Here is a 26,084-nt window from a genome sequence, read left to right as displayed (position 1 = left end):
AGCAGGAAAAGCTGACCGCGGGGCAGTGAAAGCGGGCGATGGGGACGGGGCCAGACCGGGAGTCGTACCGTCCGTCCCGCGCAGCCGCCTTGGCTGGGACGCATTCCCACCGAGAACGGGCATTTCGGCGGAGGGACTCTGCTTCGGCTCGCTGGTTTTCTGCGCTCATCAGAGGCAGGTGGCAGAACAAGACTGCGTCCTGGCCAAGGGACAGGTTGGTCTGGAGTGGATAGAAATGTACCCCGCTCCCGGAACCCAGGTCAACAGATATGCGAAATCGGGGATGGTGGGGACCCAGCGCCCGGTACACACTAAATGGTGGTTTACTTCCGAGAAGGTTAGAGTCCCAAATGAGAACATGATCTTCCTGTTCCTGGGTTCGCCATTGCCTGGGGCGCGCTCGTTTGTCCACGCACACATTCGTTCAGCAGCTTTCATTCATGGCTTGCTACGTGCCGGACTCTGGCTCCATGCGCGGCTTGCTAACATACTTAAACAAATGTCATCTCAGTGAGGCCTTCCTTTCCTACACTAAAACCGCTTAGCCTGCCTCCCCTCCCCTCCATTGCACTTACTATTAATATACTGATCAATTTTCTTATTAGGTTCTTCTTCCTCCACTAAAAGGTAAATCCCACGACAATGGGGATTTTTCTTTAATTTCTTTAACCCAGGGGCTACAGCTGGCAGCACACAGAAGTCACTCAGATATTTTTGGGATGGATAAATGGGAATAGTACTCATACAGACTCCAGTCATCACAAACTAAATGAAGTGGAAAAAAAAAATCTGAGACAACGTTTCCAGTGAAACAGGATCACACCTCAAAATACCCCTGACAACTGTTATAAAATGGGACTTCCACAGCTCTGAAAATAAAGGCAGAGGGAAAGAGCATACTAGCATTTGCATTTGGGTATCTACTTACTAGTTTTCAGACCCTTGGATGCTTTCCAAGCCTGTTTCCCTATTTCCAAAAGGAGGATTATAATAGCACCCAAGGTTAAGGGCTGTTTTGAGGAATAAATTAAACAGACTGCCTATAGCACTTAGCATAGTGCCAGGACATTCCACAATGTCCAACAAATGGTAGCTTATTACTAACAGGCACTTAGTGTAACAGAGGAAGAGCAACAATTTCTAAAAGCGGAGATCTCATTTCTGATTCCACCAGGCTTCATCTGAGGGCCTTGCACAAATCACTGAATCCCTCCTAAACTTGTTTCCCACATCCAATAAACCAGGCAGCTGAGTTAAAATAACTCAACTTTTTTTTCCAAATGAAAAAAAAAACAAAAAACCTTAAGATATTAACAATGAATCACCAAAAGAAACCACACAAGGAAAACTAATATTGGTTTTAAACTAAATTGGTTAAACTAATGGGTTCCTACTCACTATCCTCAAGTTTACAGACATACAAGGTGACAGACATCTATAACAGGCATTAGTAACTCAGAAAACACGGACATGTCTCATTTCAAATATGAATAGAAAGTTGATATTTAACAAATTAATCATTAATATGAAACACAAAATACTGTTTTTAAAAAGAATTGTTTATTTACTGAACCTGGGGCAGATTAGATACACAACCAATTTTAAATGTACATCTTTTAATTCAATTTTGAAGTGTTTTCACACACACCCAAAAAAAAAAAAAAATTGGCATTGCAACTGTTGTCTTAAGGTAAAATACAGTCACCTTAAACTGTTGCAAGTATTTTCACCAAAGGTTGAAAAATTGTTTATCCTGAACATGAAAACCTGTAACAAATTTAAATTAATTATAGAAAACTCGTTACTTGTAGCTTTCCCCTTGCAAAGATCCAAAAAAAATGTACAAGTAACTAATATACATCAGTCACAACATAATCCTGGATCACCCCCACACCATGACCAGATGCTCCTTTAATTTTAAACCCATCATCAGAGACCAAAAGAAAGTCATTTCATTTTATACAAAACAAAATTCACATGTGCCAAAAAAGATCCAAGAAAAACAAAAACAAAATCCTAGTACTGACAGTGCTGTCCAGTACCCTAATTAAACAGTGGCAAAAATGCCACTGATCAAAAATAAAATAGTGGCTGTATATCACTGCAATGAAATCGAAGAGGCTTTAACCCTTTGGCATCAGAAATCCAGATGTTTCCAATTATATGAATGTACACTTCCTACATGCCAAGAGCGGAGAAAGTGGATGTACCAGCACAGAAAGAAAAGAGCTACCATTGGCTGCAACACCCAGAGAACTGGCTTTAGTAGAGACTGCTTGCAAAGTTAGGCAGAAACCAAAAAATGGTTATTAGCTGCTTGTGTCATCAATTTAATTGGAGGTGATTGAGTCCTAAGATTCAAAACACAAATTTAGGGGGGGAACGTGGTTAAGTCTAATCTTTAAAGCAAAAACAAGATAGACAAGTATCAAAGAACCAACCTGGTCACACTCCAGTCAGAGCTCTGCCAGTAGGCTGGGTAGAAAATGTTGAGATTCAGACAGTTGTTTCTCATAAGGACTCAACAAAAAGAATCTTTAATGATTTGAACTGCAGGATAAGAGATCCAAAGAATGCAGTCATTTAAGTGAAGTACTATCCATGAAGTATTTTTCTGAACTGCACTTCATGAAAACACGTGGAAAGAAGATGTAATCAGGACTATATGCCTGTGTTTCATTTATAGTGTTGGGGAGTTCTGACAGACCTGGATAATAGAGGCAGAATTCAAATAAGAAATTATGCCAATCAAGTGTCAAATTTTCACTCTGACTTTCCTAAAAAGGTGTTTTCCCCCAATATCTATTAATCACAAAGAAACATAAGCTGTGAATGTACAGTTTCAAAAATAAAAATGTAGAAACTAATGACATTATTATCACCAAGATGTTTGGTAAACAGTGAATTATGATTTTGAGATCATCAGGAAAAGGCTTTTTAAACCACCCTCCGGACTTCAAAAAATCTCTTCAGGTAGTAGATCTGTCCCAATGTCATGGCAACTAGAACAAGAGCTTCAAAGAAGGACCAAAGGACCACTCTGCTGTTTGTGTTGTCATTGACTGTGAGGACAGACAAAAAGACAAAATTTAACAACAACAACAACAAAAGGCATAAGCATCATGAGTCATCCTAGTCTTTACTCTAAGAAAGTCGTATTTTCACATCATTCACAGTACTCTAAATACTTTTTGTCTTTTGTCCCCAAGCAACTCAACAAACTCAGCAGCAGAAAATTTTAGCTTTAAACGGGACCTTAAAGATTCACGGGATATGGTCAAGTCTGCTCTGTTTGTGTATGGAGAGCAGAGAGGAAAAGTGACTTGCCCAAGTGACTTCAACCTCTAGGGTTAAAACCCAATATGAACTCCTTTCTCCTTCATGTTAAAATATTCCTATATTATAATCTTTTTTGCTGAATCAGAAAACAGACTTGAAAAAAAAATACAGATTATTTCAAGATCACAGTTACCCTAAAGCACTACCTACCTAGTCAAAATGTGTCAATCTAAGTGGCTTTTTCCTTAAACATGTATTCAACAAATACCGAGCACCTACTATGTATCTGACAGCTGTTCTAACTAAAGGTTTCTCAGTTTCATGAACCAATACTGGCAATTATGAAAAACTGGAACCAGTCCATGATCTATCCCACTCTTAAGCTAAGGGTCTGATCCTTAAAACAAGAGCCAAGACCACTCTTTATTAAATTTATTCTGCTCAATCTATGTCACATTCTTTCAAATTTCTGATCAAATCTACAGCCTTTACTTTTTAAAATTACTAGGCAGTTTGATTTTTCTACAAATGGCCAATTTTAAAAACAATTATAAATCAGCAATATAATAACAATATTAATCAGATGAATAAGTGAGTGCCATTTTTTAGATATATATCATTTGTAGAACATTAACTAGATTATAATGGCTACTAGATTAATAATCACTCAAAAAGAAGTGAAAAGCAATTAACCCCCCAAAAATAAAACTTACAGTTAACAAAAAATGTGGCTTTTTTCCCAGAATAAGAAGAGATACATGCCCAAGAATATTACTAATTAGAACCCTCAAAAACACCAAAGCTGAAATTTTTAGTACTAATTCCATGGCATGAAGTTTACTTCCGCTGAAAACTTAGTAACCAATATCTAGCATTAACTGTGAAGGACTAGCACTTAAGATTTGTGTCTGGAGAGGGGAATGGCCAAGTAAACACTTCAAAATATTAAGCCATCATGTAAAAAGAAATATTTATCTCTCTTCACTTTACCTGGAAAAGTGTGTGTATAAGACACTGTCCTCACACTATTCACACATTAGCCACATCTAAAAGTAAAGTATAGTACAACACTGGAGATAACGGAAGAAAAAAATGTCTCATTATGTTCAACCCTAAGGGATAAGTGCTGTAGGCAGATATGCAAAAAACACTGTGAGAAATATCTGATTTGCAAAAATAAACAGAAAGCCTAAAATTCTATTTGTCTGTGAAACAAATACAGAGCATCTCCACTCAAATTAAGCGCAAGAGTAAGGCTAGATGCCCCCACAGACCGGAAGACAGGTCTTCCTCCAACTGCTGTGCTCCCAAGAACCTCCTATACCTTTAAAGCCATCTGGTCTGAACTGATTAAAACGAAAAGCAGAAGCTTTTGGCCTTCAGACTCTGCTCAGTGCCCTTCTCACCCCAGAATGTGCTGGGCCCCAGTGGAGAGCAAGGTAATCAACAGATGGGTTTCTGCCGGGTGAGGAGAGGAGGTGTCGATCCCAGAGGGTAAACAGAGTACCAGTGGAGGCAAAGAGGAGAAGGAACCATAGCGGAAGAGGCGGGAGTGCGTGTATACAAGCGGTGGTCCACCTCACACCCCACTCCCCCCCAGAAAGTGAGGACAGGGGCTCTTACTTCTCCAGTCTGTTGTGTCTACTCATTAGTCTCCCACCGAAAGGCTAGGTGCATGCTCTAGGTCCTAAAGGTTCATTTCCATCCATGGCAAGAGATGTAAGAGAGTAGGGAGAACAAAAACCACATCCTGAAGAGGTTCAGCCTATGCCTCTCTCTCTCTGGAGTCACTCTTCTCTCGCTCTACCCCAAACTCGGACCAGAGACTCCTGACTTCAACCACTTTGCACTTGCAGACGAGCTTGCTCCCATGAGATCTAGCCCCAAGAACTATTTGGAGGATGAAAAACACTGAACCACAGGAGCAGACCTGGATCTAAAATATGGTATCTGGTCCGGGCATCCATATGGTACCTCTCAATTTTATGTGCAAAGGTATAATACGGCTGTATCATGGGCCAGACAGGCTTTTGCAACCTAACATGGGATTCTAGTCATCACTGTTTCCACAGATAAATACATTCCATGTTCCTAGTTTACAAACCCACGAATCCAAGCTGAGCTTCCTGGTGAATGCTTGGATTCATGTTTTAGTGCTCTCTACTTTAACTAGCCTAAACCTTACACTTTAGGAAAAAAAGCTAAAATTTCAGCATATAATATTATACATTGGCACAAAAATGTCGACTATGTGATTAAAAACCAACCACTTTCTATTTTTCCTTTCTGCTTTGGGAAAACTATTGGTTTTACTCCTCAGCGGACCAGAGATTTAAAAAAAAAAAACTCCTAAAACCGCATACTAAATCCTAACAGCATTTTTCAGTTTAGAATGAATATCCCAATAAAAAACCAGTCTGGTACAAAGCTCTACAAACACGTACTCAAAAAATATCTCTGCATAGTTGCTTTTTCAAGTCAATGCTTTACTATGATAATATTTATAAAATACCCAAATGAGGAAAATCCCAGCAAGCTGCTGGGTAATAGCCTTCAGGACTTTCTGGCCACCAGACACCACTGCGAAGTTCCAGCATGAACTTACTTGCTCTGTGTATTCTCTCCCGAACTTCCATGTACTCCTGTTCATGCTTTACAGCTGTCATCGCCACTGCCAGCTCATTAATCATTTCTTCTAGCTTGTTCTGGTGAGCTACGGAAAAATATAAAAACAGATTAGCACACATTTGGCAATCTCCTTTTGAAAAAATACGCATAAGGCAATATTCCTCAAAATACTCCTCAGAGAAGGCATACTCTGTTTAGAAGCTGTTTCGAAATGGCTCAGACGTCATGCTGGACTACTGATGACAATATAATTCTCAAAGCATTTTTTTAAATGTCCATTCCCAGAACAAAAAGCTCTTTCAGGGTGGGAAACATACTAAATAATGCTTACTAACAAAAGGAAAACAATTCACCCTAAGAAATTTCCTCTAATGAATTACTGCTAAGCTCACTATATTAACTAATTGGAAAAGAAAAAAAAATGAGGAGGAAAAAAAAAGAACACAAACTATAAAACAAAATTCCTAATAATAATCCTATAAATAACAATATTTAACTAAAATCAAAACCTATGCTTTAGAATCATATAACTCTAATGTTAATATAAATGCAGCCTCAAAACAGACTTAATCTCAATGAAGCTGACCAGACAAAAACCCAAGACATTCTTGAAAAAATCCACACCAAAATTCAAACATTCCTCTATGGAAACCACAGCAATAATTTCACTACAGTGGGGAATGGCAGGCATCATAAGTGAAAAGACAAGCTCTTGGTTGCACAATGTTTAAAATCAGGTATTCTCTTTTGCCAAAAATGAATACAAGGCGGACTAAGGGTTCTGAAGGGTAAGTGTAGGCTTCTAGACAGGGCTATGTTATGACAACGAACACGGAGTTAGGAAAAAAATATCTACCAATAGGGAAGATTCCCAACAGAGGACCCCTACCCATGTTAAGGTAGTTAGGTAGAATCTCAAATCTCAAATCATCCCTCACTAGTTTCATCTGGGAAACCCCAAGCACGACATGAAACCTTGGGAGCTGGGTTTCTCAGGGAACAGCGTTGTTGACATTTTCGACCAGATAATTCTTCGTTGTGGGGGGCCGGCCAGTACATTTTAGGATCTTCCATCCGGCCATGAGAATAAAAAATGTCTCCTGATAGGGGCGCCTGGATGGATTAGTCAGTAGAGAATGCAACCCTTGATCTCAAGGTCGTGAGTTCAAGCCCCACAATGGGCATGGAGCCTACTTAAAAAAAAAAAAAAAAAAAAAAGTCTCCAGATATTGTCAAATGTTCTTTGGGGGGCAAATACTGTCCTCACTTGACCATTGCTTTAGAACAGGGTTTGATTTCAGAGCTTCCATTCACTGACCTTAGCAAACAAAAGCAAGAATTTTAGGTATTAAAGGTTTAAGAATAACTCAAGAGTCACATTCATCACCCAACATTTTCTAACTATTTAGAAAGGACTAATTTCCAGAAAATAAACAAGCACAAACCCCTTGAAAACTCCGAATTCTCCTTAAGTTAGCCAAGTCCTATACTCTAAATGGCCCCAAAAAACAAGTACAGGAATTACTAAATAGTAGGATTCTCTAAATTCTAAGATTTCAAACCTAAGAAATACTTCTTTATGATATAAGTACTCTAGTAACTGCTTAATATCTAGGACAAATGTTAATGCTAGGAAATGTGTTGAACTGCTAGTTCCTGACGTTCACTGTACAACCCCTGCCTTCTGCCCACTGCCGGAATTCAAATGTGCTGGTTCTTGGTAAACAATTTATCCAGAAGACTAGACTCAAGGTTTACTGTTGGTCAGTGAAGAAATAAAAATTAATTGAATTATAACATATGGTTGAAAAAGCTTCTGTCACCATCTCCAGACATAGCTTCTAGAACTGCATTTCACATCCAACCAAGTTTCAAGTTACAAAACTTCAATGACGGTAAAAAGCCACCAAAATACTTCGTACAAAGTGAACACTAGTTGCTATTAGCTATGTTCAAGACTTTTATCTCTCCAATTACAGCTGAATCTTTCCACCCTCAGCACTCATTTTAAAGAAACAAAGTATGTTACTAAGATGCCAATCACTGTATTTCTAGGGCCATTTATTTAAAATGACCTAACTATACTTCCCGTCAGCCAAATAAAAACAACCGCTCTAAAACTCTAGTTAGTTGTAGGGGTCTTTTTTTAATTAAGAGAAAAAACACTCTCATGCTAACAAACCGAGGTTAGAAAGGAAAGCAAAGCAGAAATTAGCAGCAAAGAAAAATATGCAAGACAGGATGCTGTCAAAAAGCAATCCACCTACCATCCCAGGTATCTCCACCACCTAAAGAAAAGTGTAAGATATAAACACACAGAAATAAAACAACTAGGTTTAATCCAACCAGTCATGTATAAATGAGCAAACAATGATGGATATACCAGGATTAGCAAATCAACACAACAAACCACCTAAAACACACATAATCTACATGCTTACAAAAGCACAGACTGACTATGAAAAGTTGCCAGAAGAGGCAATTCTAAAGAACCAAAATAAATACAAATTTCTAGAAACTTATTTTTGTTAATTTGGAGTCCTGGAGAAATAAAATATATCACAAAAGTTTTTAAACACAGTTAACGAACTTAGTATAAGAATTCAAAATATATAAATATTCCATTCAAGATGAGTAACAATGTACAGAACATTAATTCCTGAAACAGGATATAAATCTGAATGTTCATCTCACCTTCTGTTTCCATGTCCTGTCCTTTGGGAGCCTCCCCGATATCAATGGTGAACATCACTATCTTTGGAGTCATGGTAGACATCCTATTGCTGAAACAAAACTTGTACGTTCCATCCATGTGAGCAGCAAATGTGTATTTCCCACTGGACTCTCGGTCTCCTTTATAAATCCCTTTATTATCGGGCCCTGTAATCTGGAGGCAGGAAAGAAATACACATCACAGAAGATTTTAAATCATACTGTTCGTAGGTACAGTCTATTGGCAGTAGAATATTCGCTAAGAAAATGTGGTTGTCACTTAATGACAGTAACCTCTTTGGGCTGCAGTTCTCCTGCTTACAAAACAAGGCTGCACTAGATGACTCTCCAGGACCTACTTCAATCCGGACACGCTTCCTTTGTCCCACTTAAACACGAATCCCTCAGAAACAGTACCTTACACATGTCTCCAACTGGACTTCTATCACCAACACACATGCACGCTATTAATATCAAAACATGAAAAAAGGGGCGCCTGGGTGGCTCAGTAGGTTAAAGCCTCAGCCTTCGGCTCAGGTCATGATCTCAGGGTCCTGGGATCGAGCCCCACATCGGGCTCTCTGCTCAGCGGGGAGTCTGCTTCTCCCTCTCTATCTGCCTCTCTGCCTCCTTGTGATCTCTGTCTGTCAAATAAAATCTTTTAAAAAAAATTTTTTTAAATGCTTAAAACTAAGAAATTTGAGGGGTGCCTGGGTGGCTCAGTGCATTAGAGCCTCTGCCTTCGGCTTGGGTCATGATCTCAGGGTCCTGGGATGGAGCCCCACATCGGGCTCTCTGCTCAGCAGGGAGCCTGCTTTCCCTCCTCCTCTGCCTATAAATAAATAAAATCTTTAATAAAAAATAAAACTAAGAAATTTGAGCAAGTTACACTTTTGGGTTTTCCTAACTGATTGCTGCAAACCAGTGAAGGAATCTGAGATGCCAGAAGGCTTGAGAAAAAAGACCAGACTGGAAACTAAGAGACCCATGTTCTCAGCCATCTGCTAAAAATCAGCTGTTAGGCCCTGGTTAACTAACTTAGTTCCTCTTACAAGGTCTGTCACCTGCAGAACTTGGGAGACTGGAAGAGCTGATCTCTGAAGTCTTAACTAATTTTAGCAGTCCCTCCTTCCATTATCCCCTTATCTCTGGGTTTCATGCAGACTGTGTAATTGGTGCCCAACTCCACTGTCCACTGTCAAAAGGAAAACTCCTGAACTCAATTAATCATGTTAACAGTGAATTTAAGTATTAATTACCTCCAGTTTCCTAAAAGAAAGAAAAATAAAAGCTAGTCACTCTTTCGGCTTAAAAAAAAGACAAGGAAATTTAGGGGCTGCAGCTTTCTTTGAACAATGTCCTGTTTTCTCCAGATTCTTCAGATGCAATCATTATCCCTAAACTGAATGATCCTAGCCCACCTTTCCCCTAGTCAGTGATGGCTCCAGGAGGTATCTGGAGGTTTGCATAAAAATAGGTTACACACGGGGTGCCTGGGTGGCTCAGTGGGTTAAAGCCTCCACCTTGGTCTCAGGTCAGGATCCCAGGGTGCTGGGATCAAGCCTTGCATGGGGCTCTCTGCTTGGCGGGGAGACCTCACCTCTCTCTCTGCCTGCCTCCTCACCTCTCTCTCTGCCTGCCTCTCTGCCTACTTGTGATCTCTGTCAAATAAATAAACTCTTTAAAAAAAAAAAATGGGTTACACGCTCAGGCTCGCTCTTTGAAAAATAAAGAACAGCACAACACAAATGCCCGTCTAGCCTTCAACAGCTTTCGCTTTACTTTTTCTAAGGTTCTCACGTCAGGCCCCAACATTAATCCGTCACGCGACGAAATGTAGCTGCAGACCCAATACAGACCTGCCCTCGACTAACCTCAACACTTAAGTGCCTTCTGCGCTGCGAGCTGACACGCGGCGCCTGGCCGACAAAGCTCGGCGACAGGGTCCACGGGGATCCCGCCGTTCAAGCCAACCCAAGGCGGCTAAGCAACGGCTCCGTATACGACCGGATCCCGGGGGATGGAACCCGGGCGGACCGCGGGGGAAAAGGCCGTTAGGGGGTCGCCCAGGCGGGGGCCAGACGGCGGCCCGGGCCCCTCCCAGCACTCGGACAGCGGCCTCCACGCCCCGCGCCCCCGCAGGCCCCGCGCGGGCCCCAGCGCAGCCAACCCCCGAACGGCCCCGCGACCCCGTCTGGGCCCCGGGCAGCGTGCCCGCACCTCCACGTCGATGTCCAGGAAGCCGCCCTCGGCCACCTCGAAGATGAGGCCCATCTTGGTGCCCGAGGTGACCCGCTCGAAGAAGCACTCCTCGGCATGCGCGTCGATGCTGACGAAGTAACCCGAGGCCGTGGCCAGAAGAGCGGCCAAGAGCACCAGCAGCTCAGCGAGCGTCACCATGGTGGGGCTGGGGCCGAAGCCAGGACCGGGACCGCGGCCTCCAGAGCCGCCGCCGCCGCCACCGCTGCCTCCTCAGCCGCCACCGCCTCCGCTCCGCCCCTTCCGGCTGCACCACCTGAGGGGGCTGATGCGGGCGCCGTGGATTGGCGGGCTCCGGCAGCTGCCACGTAACGGACGCACGGCGGCCGCCGAGGGACATGGCGGCTCCGCCCAACCTGAGCCTCGACGGTGGCTCTAAAGGGCCAAACATCGTTGTCCCCACCTCCCTCCCCTTTCCCGGGCAACCTAAATTTCACGTGGACCAGAGGAGAAAGCGGCGGTATGAAAAAACCTCCCGCGCCCAATGCAGCTCTCTAAGACTGTGCAAAGAGGTGGTGAAAGATCTGGAGGCAGCAATAGGAGTAAGAAGAAGGAGAGGCGCGCCTGAGTGGCTCAGTCATTTAGGTGTGGGACTCCTGATTTCTGCTCAGGTCGCGATCTTAGTGTCCTGAGTTCGAGAGCCGGGTGGGGCTCCACGCTCAGCAGGGAGTCTGTTTGAGATTTTCTTTCTCTGTTTCCCCCAGCTCCTTGTCGCGCTCTCAGATTAAAACAAAAACAAAAACAAAACTCTTAAAAAAAAAAAAAGACATAAAAGGAAACAGGGTCTCACACCAATAGCTTTGAGATTTTCGCTAACAAACCTGAAACTTGTCTCCCCTTTTTCAGTTTTCGACCAGTTTGATCCAGTTCAGATGCTTGTTAACCCTCCAGAAGACGTCGGGATCATTACCATCTAATTGTTTCGTTGTAGTTGTTGTTGTTGTTTTAAAGATTTTTTTTTAATTTATTTATTTGTGAGAGAGAAGGAGAGGGAGAGAGAGAAAAAGACTCACTACTGAGCAGTGAGCCCAATGCGGGACTGGATCCTACAACCCTGGGATAATAACCTGAACTGAAGGCAGCCCCTCAACCGACTGAATCACCCATGTGCCCCTTAAGATTTTATTTTTTAAGCAAACTCTACCTACCCAAGGTGGGGCTGGAACTCATAACTGTGAGATCAAGTGTCCCATGCTCCATGGACTGAGCCAGCCAGGCGCCCCACTTCTGGTATTGAAACAAAAAACCCACCTACGAGCTTGCTGTCACATCCCACTTAAAGGAAGAAATTATATCCTCTGATTCAAAGAAGCCTCCTACCCCTCCAGGAAAAACCCTCAAGTCAATTTCCATGCCAGCCCCTTCCATCCTAATCCAGGAAATCCTGACCATGAGTCCTAGTGGCAGAAGATGCCTTCAGACCATGAGCTCCCCTTCTCCATTCTCTGGCCATTGGATGACTTACCTGCCTGTCATCGGACAGTGTTTGGTTACCTGGCAAGCTGTATTGAGCAGGGAAAGCACTTACCCCTTGGGAAACACCCTCATCCCCCACAAACCTCCAGAGAAGGATGGAGGTGTGTATAGACTGGGAAGGGGCACAAGGGAACCTCCCAGGATGTTCAGACAGTTTAACATCTTCACCATGTTTACATATTATATTATTTTTTAACCCAAAAAGATGTATACGTAAGACCGATGCACCTTATTTTGCTGTATGTGTATAATACTTCTACTACAAAAACATTTTTCTACCTTGTTCAAATCCTCCAAAACTAGAACTCTCTGAGCTCCCCAAAGCGCTGCTGTCTCATCGAGGCCCCCTTAGCTCTTGTCAGCTGCTAGGACTGTTTCCTGCATTTTGCTTCCAGATGTACTTCTACTCATCCCTCAAAACCCAACTCAAATGTCACCTCTTTTTTCTTCTTGAGAATGTCCCTAGACATACCTCTGCCACATACAGGTCCCATGCTCTGTGCTTTCGATGCAGATACAGTGATTTGCCAGTCCACGACACTCATGAACCACCAGCCTTGATATCTGTATGCTGGGCTCTCAGAGCCTACCACAGGGTCACAAAAGACCTCACTCGTGACATGTGAATTGAGTTCATTGCCCTGGCCCGGGGATGAAGAGACCTGGGTGTTTACTCTAGTTTTGCACAAAGCCGTGTAACCTTACGGTTACATTCCATCAGCTTTGAGTTTTAGTCTCCTCACCTGTAAAGAGGGGATGATGACCCCATGTGCCTTGCTTGTTATCATGAGGTCCGGATGACACGGTATATCTGAAGGTGCTTTGCAGATTTGAGAGATTTTCCTTTTTTTTTTTTTTTTTTTTTTTTTGAGGCGTTATTTCTTGAAAGACCAACAGGCAATAGGGGGCAGTAGTGGCCCAGTTTCCTGCTTCAGGTGTCCAGAAACAGGTGCGCAGCTCCAACGATGGAAACTGCCTTGCCATGACACTGTATTACTGAATTCAAGTGTTCTTGTAATAGTCCCCTGATTCCCCACTGTCCGCACTGTGGCAAAGGCCCTGGTTCTCCTGGCAGGTCAGTTCTGTAGTGTCGCTCTAGGTTCCTAAAGCCTGTTTCTCCACCCTCACTAACTCACTTACGTGCTTCTGTTTCCCTGTACTAAATTTCTTTCTGATTATAATACCTTCAGAGCTTCCTATTAAGCTGAAATAATCTGATGGAAACAGTCCTTTGGACTTCCCAAGCAACTGAACTCCATAGAAAAGTGCCGAGAACAATTCTGTTTTTACCCAGAAATTAAATATGTTAACTTCCCTTTTCAGACTGATTCGATATTCTAAATCCGCTTATCAGGGACTTAAAACTTGGACATTTATCATCTTGGTGGACCACATTGAATCGTATATTGTGGGGATTTTATTATATAAATCGGGGACCCACATTCAAATGCTTTCAGGGATCAGGCAGTTTATGTGAATGAGAGATGGCACCAGCTGAAGGCAATAGGGAGAGGGGAGGTCTGTGGCAAATTGGAGTACAGATGCTGTATCTAAATACAGTTAACTGGGCACCTGGGTGGCTCAGATGGCTAAGTGTCTGCCTTCAGCTCAGGTCATGAGCCCAGGATCCTGGAATCAAGTCCCACATCAGGCTCCCTGCTCAGCGGTGAACATGCTTCTCCCTCTCCTTCTGTTGCTCCCCCTGCTTGTGCACTCTCTCTCTTCTGTGTCAAATAAATAAATAAAAATCTTTTTAAAATAAAAAAAATTAAAAATAAATAAATAAATACAGTTAACTCCAATGTCGGAAAACACAGTGATGGCCAGACGAAAAATGCAACTAGACATCCTTTGGAAATTTTTTATATTATATAATCAACTGTGCTATCTAAAAATTGGAACAGTAACTGTAATCACAGAACCATCAAATAATCACTGTCAACTGCCTGGCATAGTTCCTTTCTCACACAGGTTTTTCTTTACAGCGCCACTCTCATAAATTACTCATGAAGCATCTTCCAACATTATCTCAATATCCGAAGACAGGCTCTCTGGACTTGCCAGGTCACCCACAGGAAATGTACACGTTCTGGATCCTCGGCACAGACTGGCATATGCCCGGGAGCCTCCGTGTGCATGAATACATTCGACACAGCCAGCGGTCGGCGCACAGTGGGTACTTAGTAATTCTATGACGAATGATGAATGAATCTCTCAACTGGGGTCTGGCCCAGAACCTACCAGCTGGTTATCAGTAGTCAGTGAGATGCAGCAAAAACTGGATCTTTCCTCCCTCCCTTCCTTCCTTTCCTTTTTTCCAGCTTTATTGGTCTATAATTCACATACCATGAAATCACGCTTTTTTTTTTACAGAGAAGTTCTTAGGTTATTACCCCTCTCATGAAAAATCTGCAGAATTACCCCAGATCAAGTCACTACAGAATCTTGAATACCTTCTGTCGTCCAGTCTCCAGCTCACTCTTTGCCCACACCAACCCTGGCTTTTGCAGTCCCCCCAACTTTCTTCGTGCTGTTCTCGTGTTCCTTTTTCACTGTTTTCGTGATGTCGCTTTCTTCTCATACAGGCCACGTCTTGAAAGCCTATGCTGAGGTTCATTTTTCTTTGCATAATCTAAGGAATCCTACATTTTCATGCCAAAGCCAGTTGTCATGCCCCCGATAAGGGACAGAGGCAGGAAAAAAAGTTCACCTTCTGCCCAGGAGGCTGACCTATAGCCTGCATGGTTTTGACAAGGATCAAATATGTGTTGGTTGCTACATTCCTACAGGGTCTCATGACTGCCTGAACCCCTCAGGGACAATTCATAGCAAACTGAATGATAAGCACCAGAGAAAACTTGCATAAGTAGTTTTATGAGTAGAAATTCAAAGAAGACATGTATAATCTAATACTCCCTGCACGTCCCCTCCCCCTTGAGCACAAAGTATGTAACCCTCACCTTCCTGCAGCAAAAGTGCAGCTTTTTCTGCCCACGGGTCATGTCCTCCTGCTGCTTAAATAAACTTACTAAGTTGTACCGTAAAATGTCTCAACTCTTTCTTGACCAACCCTCTCAGTGATCCTGCAACACCATTGCCAAAATTGCCTCTGAATCCAAATACAAAGATGACATCAGATGTGGTCTTATGCATTTTGGCTAGTTTTTCCCGAATTTCCGTCTTAGGTACCGTTGCCTTTCCAGGGTAAAGAACACCAATGACCATTTATTTCTGTTGAAGTAGTCAGTTGGTCATGAACTTCTTGGTCTGGATAGTTACTGTGTCCTTCATGATGAAGGCCAAGCCACAAGCAGTCAGGGAGGAAAAGAGCCAACTCACCCCTTTTTTTTTAATTTTTTTTAAGATTTTATTTATTAGAGAGAGAGAGAGAGAGTGAGCACAGGCAGACAGAGTCAGAGGGCAAAGCAGGCTCCCCGCCGAGCAAGGAGCCTGATGTGGGACTCGATCCCAGGACTCTGGGATCATGACCTGAGCCGAAGGCAGCCGCTTAACCAACTGAGCCACCCAGGCGTCCCCAACGCACCCTTTTGAAGTGCACCGCCCAATGGTAATCAGCGCATTCACAGAGTTGTTCAACCCTCCCCTCCAGTCCTAACTGGAACAGTAGCTTTCTGCTATTGCAAATCTGTGGGTTGTCCCACTATTCCTTGATGCTTCTGTTGTGATGCTTTCAAAATATACCCACAAATTCTTTGGCCCTCGTCCCTTCCAAAGGTGAAGCCTAATTCCCTTCTCCCAGACTGGGAGGCAGAACTGACTTAGGGACTCACTTCTAAGAGAATGTAGCAGGTGAGACAGTGTGTGCTTTCTGAAACTATGTCATAAAAAGTATTGTAGCTTCTACCTTGTTCTCTTGACTCACTTCCTGTGGGGAAGCCAGCTATCATGTCATAAGGACACTCAACCTGCTCTGGGAGAGACCTACATGGAGGGGAACTAATGCCTCCCACAACAGCTATCAAGTGCGCCATCTTGGAAGTGGCTCCTCCAGCCCCAGTTAAGCCTTCAGTTGACAGCAGCCCTTGCCAATATCTTGACTACAACCTCATGTTCTGTATCAGAACTGCTGGGCCAAGCTGCTCCCCAATCCAGATCTGCAGAAACTATGAAAGATAATGACAGTTGTCAGAAGCCACTAAATTTGGGGTGTGCCTGGGTTGCTCAGTCAGTTAAGCATCTGCCTTTGGCTCAGGTCATGATCTCAGGGTCCTGGGATTGAGTCCCACTTTGGGCCCCCTGCTCAGCGGGGAGCCTGCTTCTCCCTCTCCCTCTGCCGACCACTCCTCCTGCTTATGTACTCTCTCTCTCTCTCTCTCTCTCTTTCTCTCTACCATATAAACAAAATCTTTTTTCAAAAAGTTTTGGGGTAACTCATTACACAGCAATAGATAACTAATGCATGTGTTGAACCAATTTCCAACACTAAAACCTTTCTGTAGAGGGGCACCTGGCTGGCTTAGTTGGTAGAGCACGCAACTCTTGATCTCAGGGTTGTGAGTTTGAGCCCCATATCAGGTGTGGAGATTATTTAAGGGTAAAAATCTCTTAAAATGAAACAAAACAAAACAACCTTTCTGTTGGAAAGAACTAGAATGGGTTCTGTTTTCCGGCTGATACTAACTCCTGTCCTAAATTATAAACCAAATGTGAAATTAGTATCTGTTAAAATGAAAAGTCTGGGGGCACCTGGCTGGCTCAGTCAGTAGAGCATATGATACTTGATCTCAGGGTCGTGAGTTTGAGCCCCATTTTGGGCACAGAGATTATAAGAAAGAGAGAGAGAAGAAAAGTCAAGTCTAAACGTGAGGCTGCCAGTGAACGTAAAGGCTTGGCCACATGACCCTGCTCAACATCCATTCTCCCCTCTGTAAGAGCACTTCACTAGGTCATTGAGGATTCCTTTCCCTCCTGTCTTATTCAACACCACTCTGGTGGACTGTCTCCACCCTCTGGCTCTATGCTTGACTAATCAGCAATTTTCATGTCCACGTGTCCATAAGTACAGTGATTGTTCCAGGGGTATCTATGTGTCCCAAACTGAGCCGATGACATGCAATGAAAATTCATTGAATTTTCTGAAGTTATTGGCAGGATGTAGCCCTACAGGTCCTGAGACCACCTTTGGCACCATGTGTGGATAGCCTGCATGAAAGTGATGTCAACAGTATGCAAAACCAAAGCTGATGGACAGAGAACAACAGAAGTCAGAAGACATTGCTATCAGGGCACCTGGGTGGCTCAGTGGGTTAGGGTCTCTGCCTTCGGCTCAGGTCATAATCTCAGGGTCCTGGGATCGAACCCCACATTGGGCTCTCTGCTCGGCAGGGAGCCTGCTTCTTCCCTCTCTCTCTGCCTGGCTCTCTGCCTACTTGTGATCTCTCTCTCTCTGTCAAACAAATAAATAAAATATTTTTTTTTTAAATGAAGACATTGCTATCACTAAGCCCCTGGATCCAGCTGTGCCTGAAGTCCACATTCTGGATTTTCTATTTATGCTACTATTTGCATAAGTCAGTTTGAGTTGTGGAAGACTTTTTGACAAACTCTGGGGATCCTAAACAAGAGGCATTACAACTATAGAAACTTTCCCCTGTCTGTTTGGAGATGCTTATGATAAGCAGGCTCAATGCTATAAATGCTTTAAAATAATTTAGGTCAATTATCGGCAGCATGGTTTAGACATTTTGAATAGTACCTAAGGAACGACTGTGTTTTCAAAGACTAGATAAGGGTCTAGAAATAGAATTCTCTCTCTCTTTTTTTAAGATTTTATTTTTAAGTAATCTCTACACCCTACATGAGGCTCAAACTTAAGCCCCAAGATCAAGAGTCACATGTTCTATGGACCGAGCCAGCCAGACACCTCTAGAAATATAATTCTCAGCCCTGTCACTTAGTAAGAAGCTCACACTCAATTCCTTTCTGGGAGTGTCTTTGGTTCCTCACCTGTAAAATGGAGTAATATCACCTCAGGAAGGCTGCTTGCTCTCTGTTTTCTAAGCTCCCGTGTCTGAGCCCTGCTTTCCTTCTCTGGCCTTCTTCCTCAGGCTGGCTCTCCCCAGACAACCACAGTATGGCCACCAGCAGCCCCAGGCTTCTGGCCCACTTTCTCAGCAACCTCATAGGAAAAACAACAGATCCAACAAAAAATTACCTTTTGTAAGACGTCCAGGAAAAGTGTCATGGAATCTCCCTGGACTGTCAGGCCAATGTCCATCCATGTGTCAACAACTAGACCCACGGGTTGGATAAAGCAGACTGGTCAGGCCTGGGTTTCTCCTTCCCAGGAACCAGGGAACAAGGGAGGGGTGGTTCCCCTGAAGAAGACCAGAAAAAATGGGCTGGATCCTGGTGGGAAGAAACAACACATGTATTGTCTCCACTCACTGGGCTATGAGCTCGTTGAGGGCAGGGACTGCTGCCCTAATTTCTCTTTGCATTTCCAGAGTCCCTCCTGGCACAGAGCAGGTTCTCAAAGGCTGTGAGCTTCCCCGCCTGGACGAAGCCCTTTCCCCTTTCCCATCCCACTCTCTTCTGGAGCCTGGTCTCGCCTCCCAGAAATGAGGAGCTCTGTGAGGAGACAGAGGTTCCTACGAAGGGATCTAAGCTTTCAGAGGGAACTAGGGGTTTTACCCCAGGCAAAACAATGAGAAGGAGGAAACTACTCAGAAGTCCCTTAGTTGTTGAAGGGACAAACAAAAGGTCGTCCGTCCGCACAGCGGACTAAGATTTAGCCACCAAAAGAACCAAAGGGCTGGGGCGCCTGGGTGGCTCAGTGGATTGGGCCGCTGCCTTTGGCTCAGGTCATGATCTCAGGGTCCTGGGATCGAGCCCCGCATCGGGCTCTCTGCTCCGTGGGGAGCCTGCTTCCTCCTCTCTCTGCCTGCCTCTCTGCCTACTTGTGATCTCTCTCTCTCTGTCAAATAAATAAATAAAATCTTAAAAAAAAAAAAAAAGAACCAAAGGGCTGACACCTGCTATAACTGTGGACGGACCTTGAACACCAGAGGCTCAAGCTGGTCACGAAAGACAGATATTCTGTGAGTCCATGTACATGAAATAGCCAGTATACTCAAGTCCACGGACACTGAGACTAGATTAGTGGTTACCTCGGGCTCTGCTGTGGAGGAGGGAGGAAATGGGGAGTCACTGCTCATGGGGTTTCCCTTTGGAGCAATGAAAATGTTCTGGGACTTGACAGCGGAGATGGTTGCTTGTATCTGTGAATATACTGAAAATCATGGAACTGTTCCCCTTAAACAGCTGGATTTTCATGACATGTGAACTGTCTCTCAATAAAGCTGTTTAAGGCAAACAAACACACGGGAAGTTTTCATCCCCCAAGGTGTTGTCCAGAAGCCACCGAGAGAGAGAAGAAGAGGGCCCACCACCCAGGAGCCGGCCTGGCACGGTCAGCGGGCCTCTGAGCTCTCCCGCTCTCCGTAAATAAGTTTCACAGAACATCAACATCAGAAAAGGCCACCTTATGACATGAGGAAATAAGTCTAAACTTGAGCATGGTTTAGGCCATGAAATACCAAACATCTCCCTCTGCCTGGCTCCAGTCTGTCCTCTGTCTAGGGAAGATGAAAGAGCTCCAGTCCCAGAATGATCCCTGCCTCCTGAGAGCACGCACTCTACAGCAAAGCTCCTCGATCCAGAATTTCTCCCCAGAATCACCCAACTAAAGCCCAAACCCTGCATATGGTTCTTTGTAGCCCCCTGGGGTTCTCTTACTGAGACATCCCATGGATCCCCCATGGCCTGCGTTCTCCCGAGCTGCAGGATTCAGTCTGACTGGCTCAACCCCTAGTGTGTTCCCAGCGCTCTTCAGCTGGAGGACATTGACGTTTTCCAAACATCTGCTTTTTATACATTAATTTGACACCAAAGACGGCTCAAGGGGAGCACAGAGGTCAATAACACAGTCTGGCTGTGGACAGACCTAACCTGAAACTTTCAGCCACTTACTGTGTGACCTGTGGCAAGTTAATTCACCTCTCTGAGCCTTGGTTTCCTCTGCTACAAAATCATGTCATGCTTCTGCTCAAAAACCCTACACTGGCTCCCCAAATGGTTCAGAATCAAGTCCATACCACTTAGCCTTCCCTGAGGGTTCTGCCCTCCACTCTGGCTGTCTATTAGGACACTCTCCTGTGCAAAGCCAATCAAGCCTGCAGACCACCTCGCTGGCCCTCTACCGTGTCAGACACACTCCTGAGTCAGAGGCTCTGCACTTCCCGTTCTCTCTGCCTGAAACCTCCTTCCCCCTAGTTTTCTCTTGGCTTCCTCTGTCACTTTAGCCAGATCTCCGGTCCCATGTCACCTCCTGAAGATAAAGCCCCCCCCCCCAATTCCATCATCCTCTAAGCCAATGGTTCTCAACTTGGGTGAGCAGCAGCACCTCCCGGGGATGTGGGTAAAATCACAAAGGCCCAGCCTGTCCTACTTCATCCTGGCTGGTAGGAAGGGGAAATGGCATGATCATTTGGGAAAACAGTTAAGCATTTCTTAAAAAGTTAAACATACACTTAGTGGCATGCCTGAGTGGCTCAGTCAGTTAAGCTTCTGCCTTCAGCTCAGGTCATGATCCCAGCATTCCAGGATTGAGCCCCACATAGGGCTCCCTGCTCAGTCTGCTTCTCCCTCTCCCTGATTTTATGCTCTCTTGCTCTCTCTCTCTCCCTCTCAAATAAATAAAGTCTTAAAATATATATATATATATATATATATATATATATATGTAGTGTTACCCAGACATTATTGCATTTCTAGATGTTTACCTTAAAGAAAGGAACACATGTGTCCAGAAAGACTTAACACATGAACACGCATATTTGAATGAGGCAAAAACTGGAAATGACCCAAATGTCCAACAACAGGTAAATAGAAAAAGAAATGTGGTGTGTCTATAGAGTGGAATTAGTTGTCAATAAAAAGAATAAGCCAGGGGCGCCTGGGTGGCTCAGTGGGTTAAAGCCTCTGCCTTCGGCTCAGGTCATGATCCCAGAGTCCTGGTACCAGCCCCACATCGGGCTCTCTGCTAGGCGGGGAGTCTACTTCCCCCCCAACCCCGCCCCTCTGCCTGACTCTCTGCCTACTTCTGATCTCTGTCTGTCAAATAAACAAATAAAATCTTAAAAAAAAAAAAAAAGCCCAAGCATTGGATGAGACCCTTGGAGTAGAAAAACACCACCACCAGGTCAATTTAACATGATGGAAAATCTACTCAGACTAGCATTTCCAGACAACCTCCCTTCAGGTGGAAGCAGACACTGAAATTCAGAGACGGTGCACAACGAACTTGAAAGAATCTCGTTGCTAGTGTTTGATCATCCTGTTTTCCAAGATGGATCTGGGGAGCCTGAGTGTAAACTTCCATCCAATGCCCATGGAGGGAGGTCGACTATCAAACAAAATCAAAGCAGAAGAGACATGAGTCTCATGTGACGCCACCAGGGTTTAGATACAATGATGACATCGGAATTGTCCATGATTACCTCAAGTCTGCCAAAGAAGCAGGAGGAGAAGGAGCGATGAGAAGCCAGAACGGCAACCAGGGGAAGTCAGGACGGAGATGTGAGTGGAGGAGGGGGTGTGAAGCTCCTTTGGGTTTCAGCCCTTGGGATGGAGCTCAAGCAACAGGGCAAGTAAAAGAGTTGTGTGAGAGACCACTCAGACTCCCGAAAAACAGGAATGCTCTTAAAACACTAGTGTTTTAGTGGGTTGTTATAACAAAAACACCATGGATCGGGCTCTTCGATGACAACAGAAATTTATTTCTCACAGTTCCGAAGTCTGGAAGTCCAAGATTAAGATGCTGGCAGATTTGGTATCTGCCGAGAACCCCCTTCCCTGGTTCACAGATCTTACAAGGTGTTAGGACAAGGGAGCACGCAGGCCTCTTTTATAAACGAACAAATAATACCTCTTAATACCATCACCTCGGGGGGCAGGATTTCAACACATGAACTTGGGGGGACACAGACATTCAGTCCCTTGCATCGTCTATGACAACAGGACAGGGAAGCTATACCCAAGTGTCCCCAAGTTGCCTCTCGAGCCCTAGTGTGGTTTCTCAGGACTCTGTGGCCTGATTTTCCAGGAAGCAGTGACTTCTCCTTCCACATAATCACTGCTTTTTTCTGCCATGTGCCCAGCCCAACGGACTCACAGAGAGAGGAAACGTCTGACCCTACGTGTGGGAGGTCCCCAGCGCTCCCTCGCCCTCTCTCCCCACTCCAGATCTTCTGTTCCTCTTAGTGGCATCAGACATCTCCTGTCCCACGTATGGCTGAAGCAAGAGCTATGGCGATCACAGGCAAGCTACTACTTTACTATTCCTCTTATTTTTATTATTATTATATTTTTTAAAGTAGGCTCTTTGCCTTAGGTGGGCCTTGACCTCACAACCCCAAGATCAAGAGTCACGTACTTTACTGACTGAGCCAAGTGGGCACCCCACTTTGCCACTCCTTTTAGTCCCCAGTCTGCTTTCTTTTAAAAGGAAGTCCTCCTCTCTCTCTGCCTGCCTCTCTGCCTACTTGTGATCTCTCTGTCAAATAAATAAATTTTTTAAAATGATTTTTATTTATTTATTTGACACAGAGAGAGATCACAAGTAGGCAGAGAGGCAGGCAGAGAGAGAGAGGAGGAAGCAGGCTCCCCGCTGAGCAGAGAGCCCGATGCAGGGCTCAATCCCAGGACCCTGAGATCATGATCTGAGCCGAAGGCAGAAGCTTAACCCACTGAGCCACCGAGGTGCCCCCTGGCTCCAACAATTTTTAACAGAAAGGACAGTCTTCATTGCATCCACATTCCCAACCATTCCACACTCCTAGTAGGTTATTTTAGAGCAATTCACAGACATTGTACCATTTTATTCATATAGAGTCCAACAAGCCCATAGTCTTTAAATTCCGAGTCATTGCAAGGGGATTTGGGAGCCAAGCAGATGGACAGAGAAAAGGGCCCTCGAATGATCTGGAATGCCCTGGAGTTTCCCAGCCATCCAGCTCTGGCCTGCGTTTGCACCCCTGCCTCAGAGTGAGTCATGTGTTGTTTCCTGCTCAGTATCTGAGCTGCCTTTCCTGGTCTGGACAGGGAGGTCCATCCCGTATGACTCCTGGTGAAAGTACAATGCTGTTCCTTCTACAGGAGCTGACAAGGTTAAATGCTTGCTTTCCCTGATCTCCGGGCACGGGCTGGGATACCATCTCGTCCATGTGGGTGCTCTCAGCAGGCATTCGAGTTTGGAGGGGCGCCGTGGCATACAGGAGACCAGCAGGAATGGCTGGGAGACGGAGATGGAGAAGTAGACATAGATCAGACTACCAAAGTCTGGGTCGGCCAAGGTAAGGGCTCCGGGTTTTATTGTAACCTGGCATTGACACCTGGGGGTATAAAATGTGAGCACGTACAAACTTACTGATTATGCGAAATTTCTGCTGTGCAGAAATAGGTTAGAAGGGAGAAGAGGGGCACTTGGGTGGCTCAGTCGGTTGAGCATCCGACTGTTGATTTCCGCTCAGGTCATGATCTCAGGGTCATGAGATCGAGCCCCGAATCCGGCTCCATGCTAAGCTAAGCATGCTAAGCATGGAGCCTGCTTGAGATTCCCTCTATCCCTCGTCCCCTGCTAACTCCCCGCTCTCTTTCTAAAAGAAATAAATAAAATCTTGAAAAAAAGAATTGAGGGGACTTGGTGGCCCTAATTTCTAATTCTTCCAATGGCACCTCACACCCAGTCAGACAGCAGGGTTGGTTTTATGATACCCTTGTTCCAAATGGGATGCCACAGCGGTAACAATAGTAACACGACCGTGACAGTAAGAACGGCAACGGCTAATGTTAGCGTAGCCCTTACTGTGAGCCAGCCTCTGTTCTACACATTTTACATATCTCCGCTCATTTAATCTCCCCAAACATCCTGGAGGGAGGTGTGATCGAGATTATTCTCATTTTACTGATGAAGTAACTGAGACAGAGTCAGAGGCAAACAACATCCCCACCACGTCCGATATGAACTTGCCCCAGTGGTCGATCCCTGGTGCCCTCTTCAACGGCATCCCACACTGGTCCCCATCCAGTCCCATGTCCGTCTGCTGACTCACCCAAACAGAGCCCGTTCTTCCCCTGGGCCTCCCACACACGGTTTGTGGCTTTCTCTTCTTTCCTCACATAGTGTATGATTCCACTTATCTGAAATGTCCAGAATAAGCAAATCCACAGACAGAAAGCAGGCTTTGGGCGGTGTAGGGCTGCCCGCCTCAGCTGGCCCGCAGAAAGTGTCCATGGGGGGCACCTGGGTGGTTCAGTGGGTTAAGCCTCTGCCTTCGGCTCAGGCCATGGTCTCAGGGTCTTGGGATCGAGCCCTGCATCCGGCTCTCTGCTCAGCAGGGAGCCTGCTTCCCCTTTTCTCTCTGCCTACTTGTCATCTCTCTCTCTGCCAAATAAATAAATAATGTCTTTAAAAAAGAAAGAAAGAAAGAAAGAACGAGTCCACGGCTGTGAGCTCCCCGACTAGTTAAAGCCCTTTGCCCTTTCCCTTCCAACCGTCCTCTGGACCGGTTCATCTCCCAGGAACAAGTTCTGTGAGGAGGAACCCTTTCTACAAGGTCATCTGAGCTTCCAGAAGAAAATCACCGTTTTCCCACGGGCAAAACAACAGGGAAGGTAGAAACGCCCCAAAAGTCGGCCAGTGGATGAATGGACACGCAGAACACGGTCCATCCATACAATGAGAGATTACTAGGCTATGAAGAGGAATTACTTCTGGCCACAACACGGATAAACCTTAAAAACATTATGCTGAGTGAAAGAAGCCAGGCACAAAAGGCCACACAGTATATGAAATGTTCAGAACAGACACATCTATGGACCCAGAAAGCGGATGAGTGGCTGCCATGGGCCGGGGACAGGAGGGAACGGAGAGGTACTGCTAATGAGAACAATGTTTTGGAGGAAGGGTGTTGAAAATACTCTGAAATTAGAGAGCGGCAAAGGCTACAGATCCCTGTAAACACACTAAGTACCACTGGATTGTACACATTAAAAAAGGTGAACAGTATTGTATGTGATTCATATATAAATAAACATTAAAAATGAGTCCCTCTGTCCCTTTCTTCTGTTCTCTCTCTCTAAAATAAATAAATCTTCTTTTTATTTTTTTATTTTTTTAATATAGTTTATTTATTTATTTGACAAAGAGAGATCACAAGTAGGCAGAGAGGCAGGCAGAGAGAGAGGGAGAAACAGGTTCCCCACTGAGCAGAGAGCCTGATGCGGGGCTCAATCCCAGGACCCTGAGATCATGACCTGAGCCGAAGGCAGAGGCTTAAACCACTGAGCCACCCAGGTGCCCCTAAATCTTCTTTTTAAAAAATTTTAATTTATTTATTTGACAGACAGAGGGACAGCCAGAGCAGGAAGGCAAGCAGGGGGAGTGGGAGAGGAAAAGCAAGCTTCCTGCTGAGCAGGGAGCCCGATGTGGGGCTCGATCCTAGTACCCTGGGATCACGGCCCGAGCTGAAGGCAGACACTAAACGACTGAACCACCCAGGTGCCCTAAAATAAATATATCTTTAAAAAGAAAGAAAGAAAAAAAGAAAGAAAGAAATGCCAGGGGAAGAAAAAAAAACAAGAGATGAAGAATTAAAAGAGAGTAAGGGAGGGCACCCAGGTGGCTCAGTTGGTTAAGTGTCTGCCTT

General features: G+C 44.7%; 1 protein-coding gene and 1 pseudogene across 1 annotated transcript; both read right to left on the bottom strand.

The window, feature by feature from the left end:
- Positions 1–1,538: 1,538 nt before the first annotated feature.
- Positions 1,539–11,119, bottom strand: TMED2 (transmembrane p24 trafficking protein 2). Its single transcript, XM_046025773.1, has 4 exons — positions 10,840–11,119; positions 8,602–8,794; positions 5,885–5,992; positions 1,539–3,062 (listed from the first exon to the last, which is right to left on the bottom strand). The coding sequence occupies exons 1-4, from the start codon at positions 11,017–11,019 to the stop codon at positions 2,938–2,940; spliced, it is 606 nt and encodes a 201-aa protein (XP_045881729.1). The 5' UTR covers positions 11,020–11,119; the 3' UTR covers positions 1,539–2,937.
- Positions 11,120–14,829: 3,710 nt separating this feature from the next.
- LOC123953832 lies at positions 14,830–15,645 on the bottom strand (annotated as a pseudogene).
- Positions 15,646–26,084: the final 10,439 nt, after the last annotated feature.

Source organism: Meles meles, chromosome 12, assembly GCF_922984935.1.
Source record: "Meles meles chromosome 12, mMelMel3.1 paternal haplotype, whole genome shotgun sequence".
NCBI lineage: Eukaryota > Metazoa > Chordata > Mammalia > Carnivora > Mustelidae > Meles > Meles meles.
The sequence above is the reverse complement of the archived record's forward strand: the minus strand, read 5'-3'. Positions and strand labels throughout refer to the sequence as shown.

Excerpts from the sequence above, each read along its gene's own strand:
- TMED2 (XM_046025773.1), bottom strand. The coding sequence starts at position 11,019 with ATGGTGACGCTCGCTGAGCTGCTGGTGCTCTTGGCCGCTCTTCTGGCC. Across the intron at positions 8,795-10,839 it reads TCCTGGACATCGACGTGGAG|ATTACAGGGCCCGATAATAA; the intron begins GTGCGGGCACGC and ends TCCTGCCTCCAG. Across the intron at positions 5,993-8,601 it reads ACAGGACATGGAAACAGAAG|CTCACCAGAACAAGCTAGAA; the intron begins GTGAGATGAACA and ends ATTTTTCCGTAG.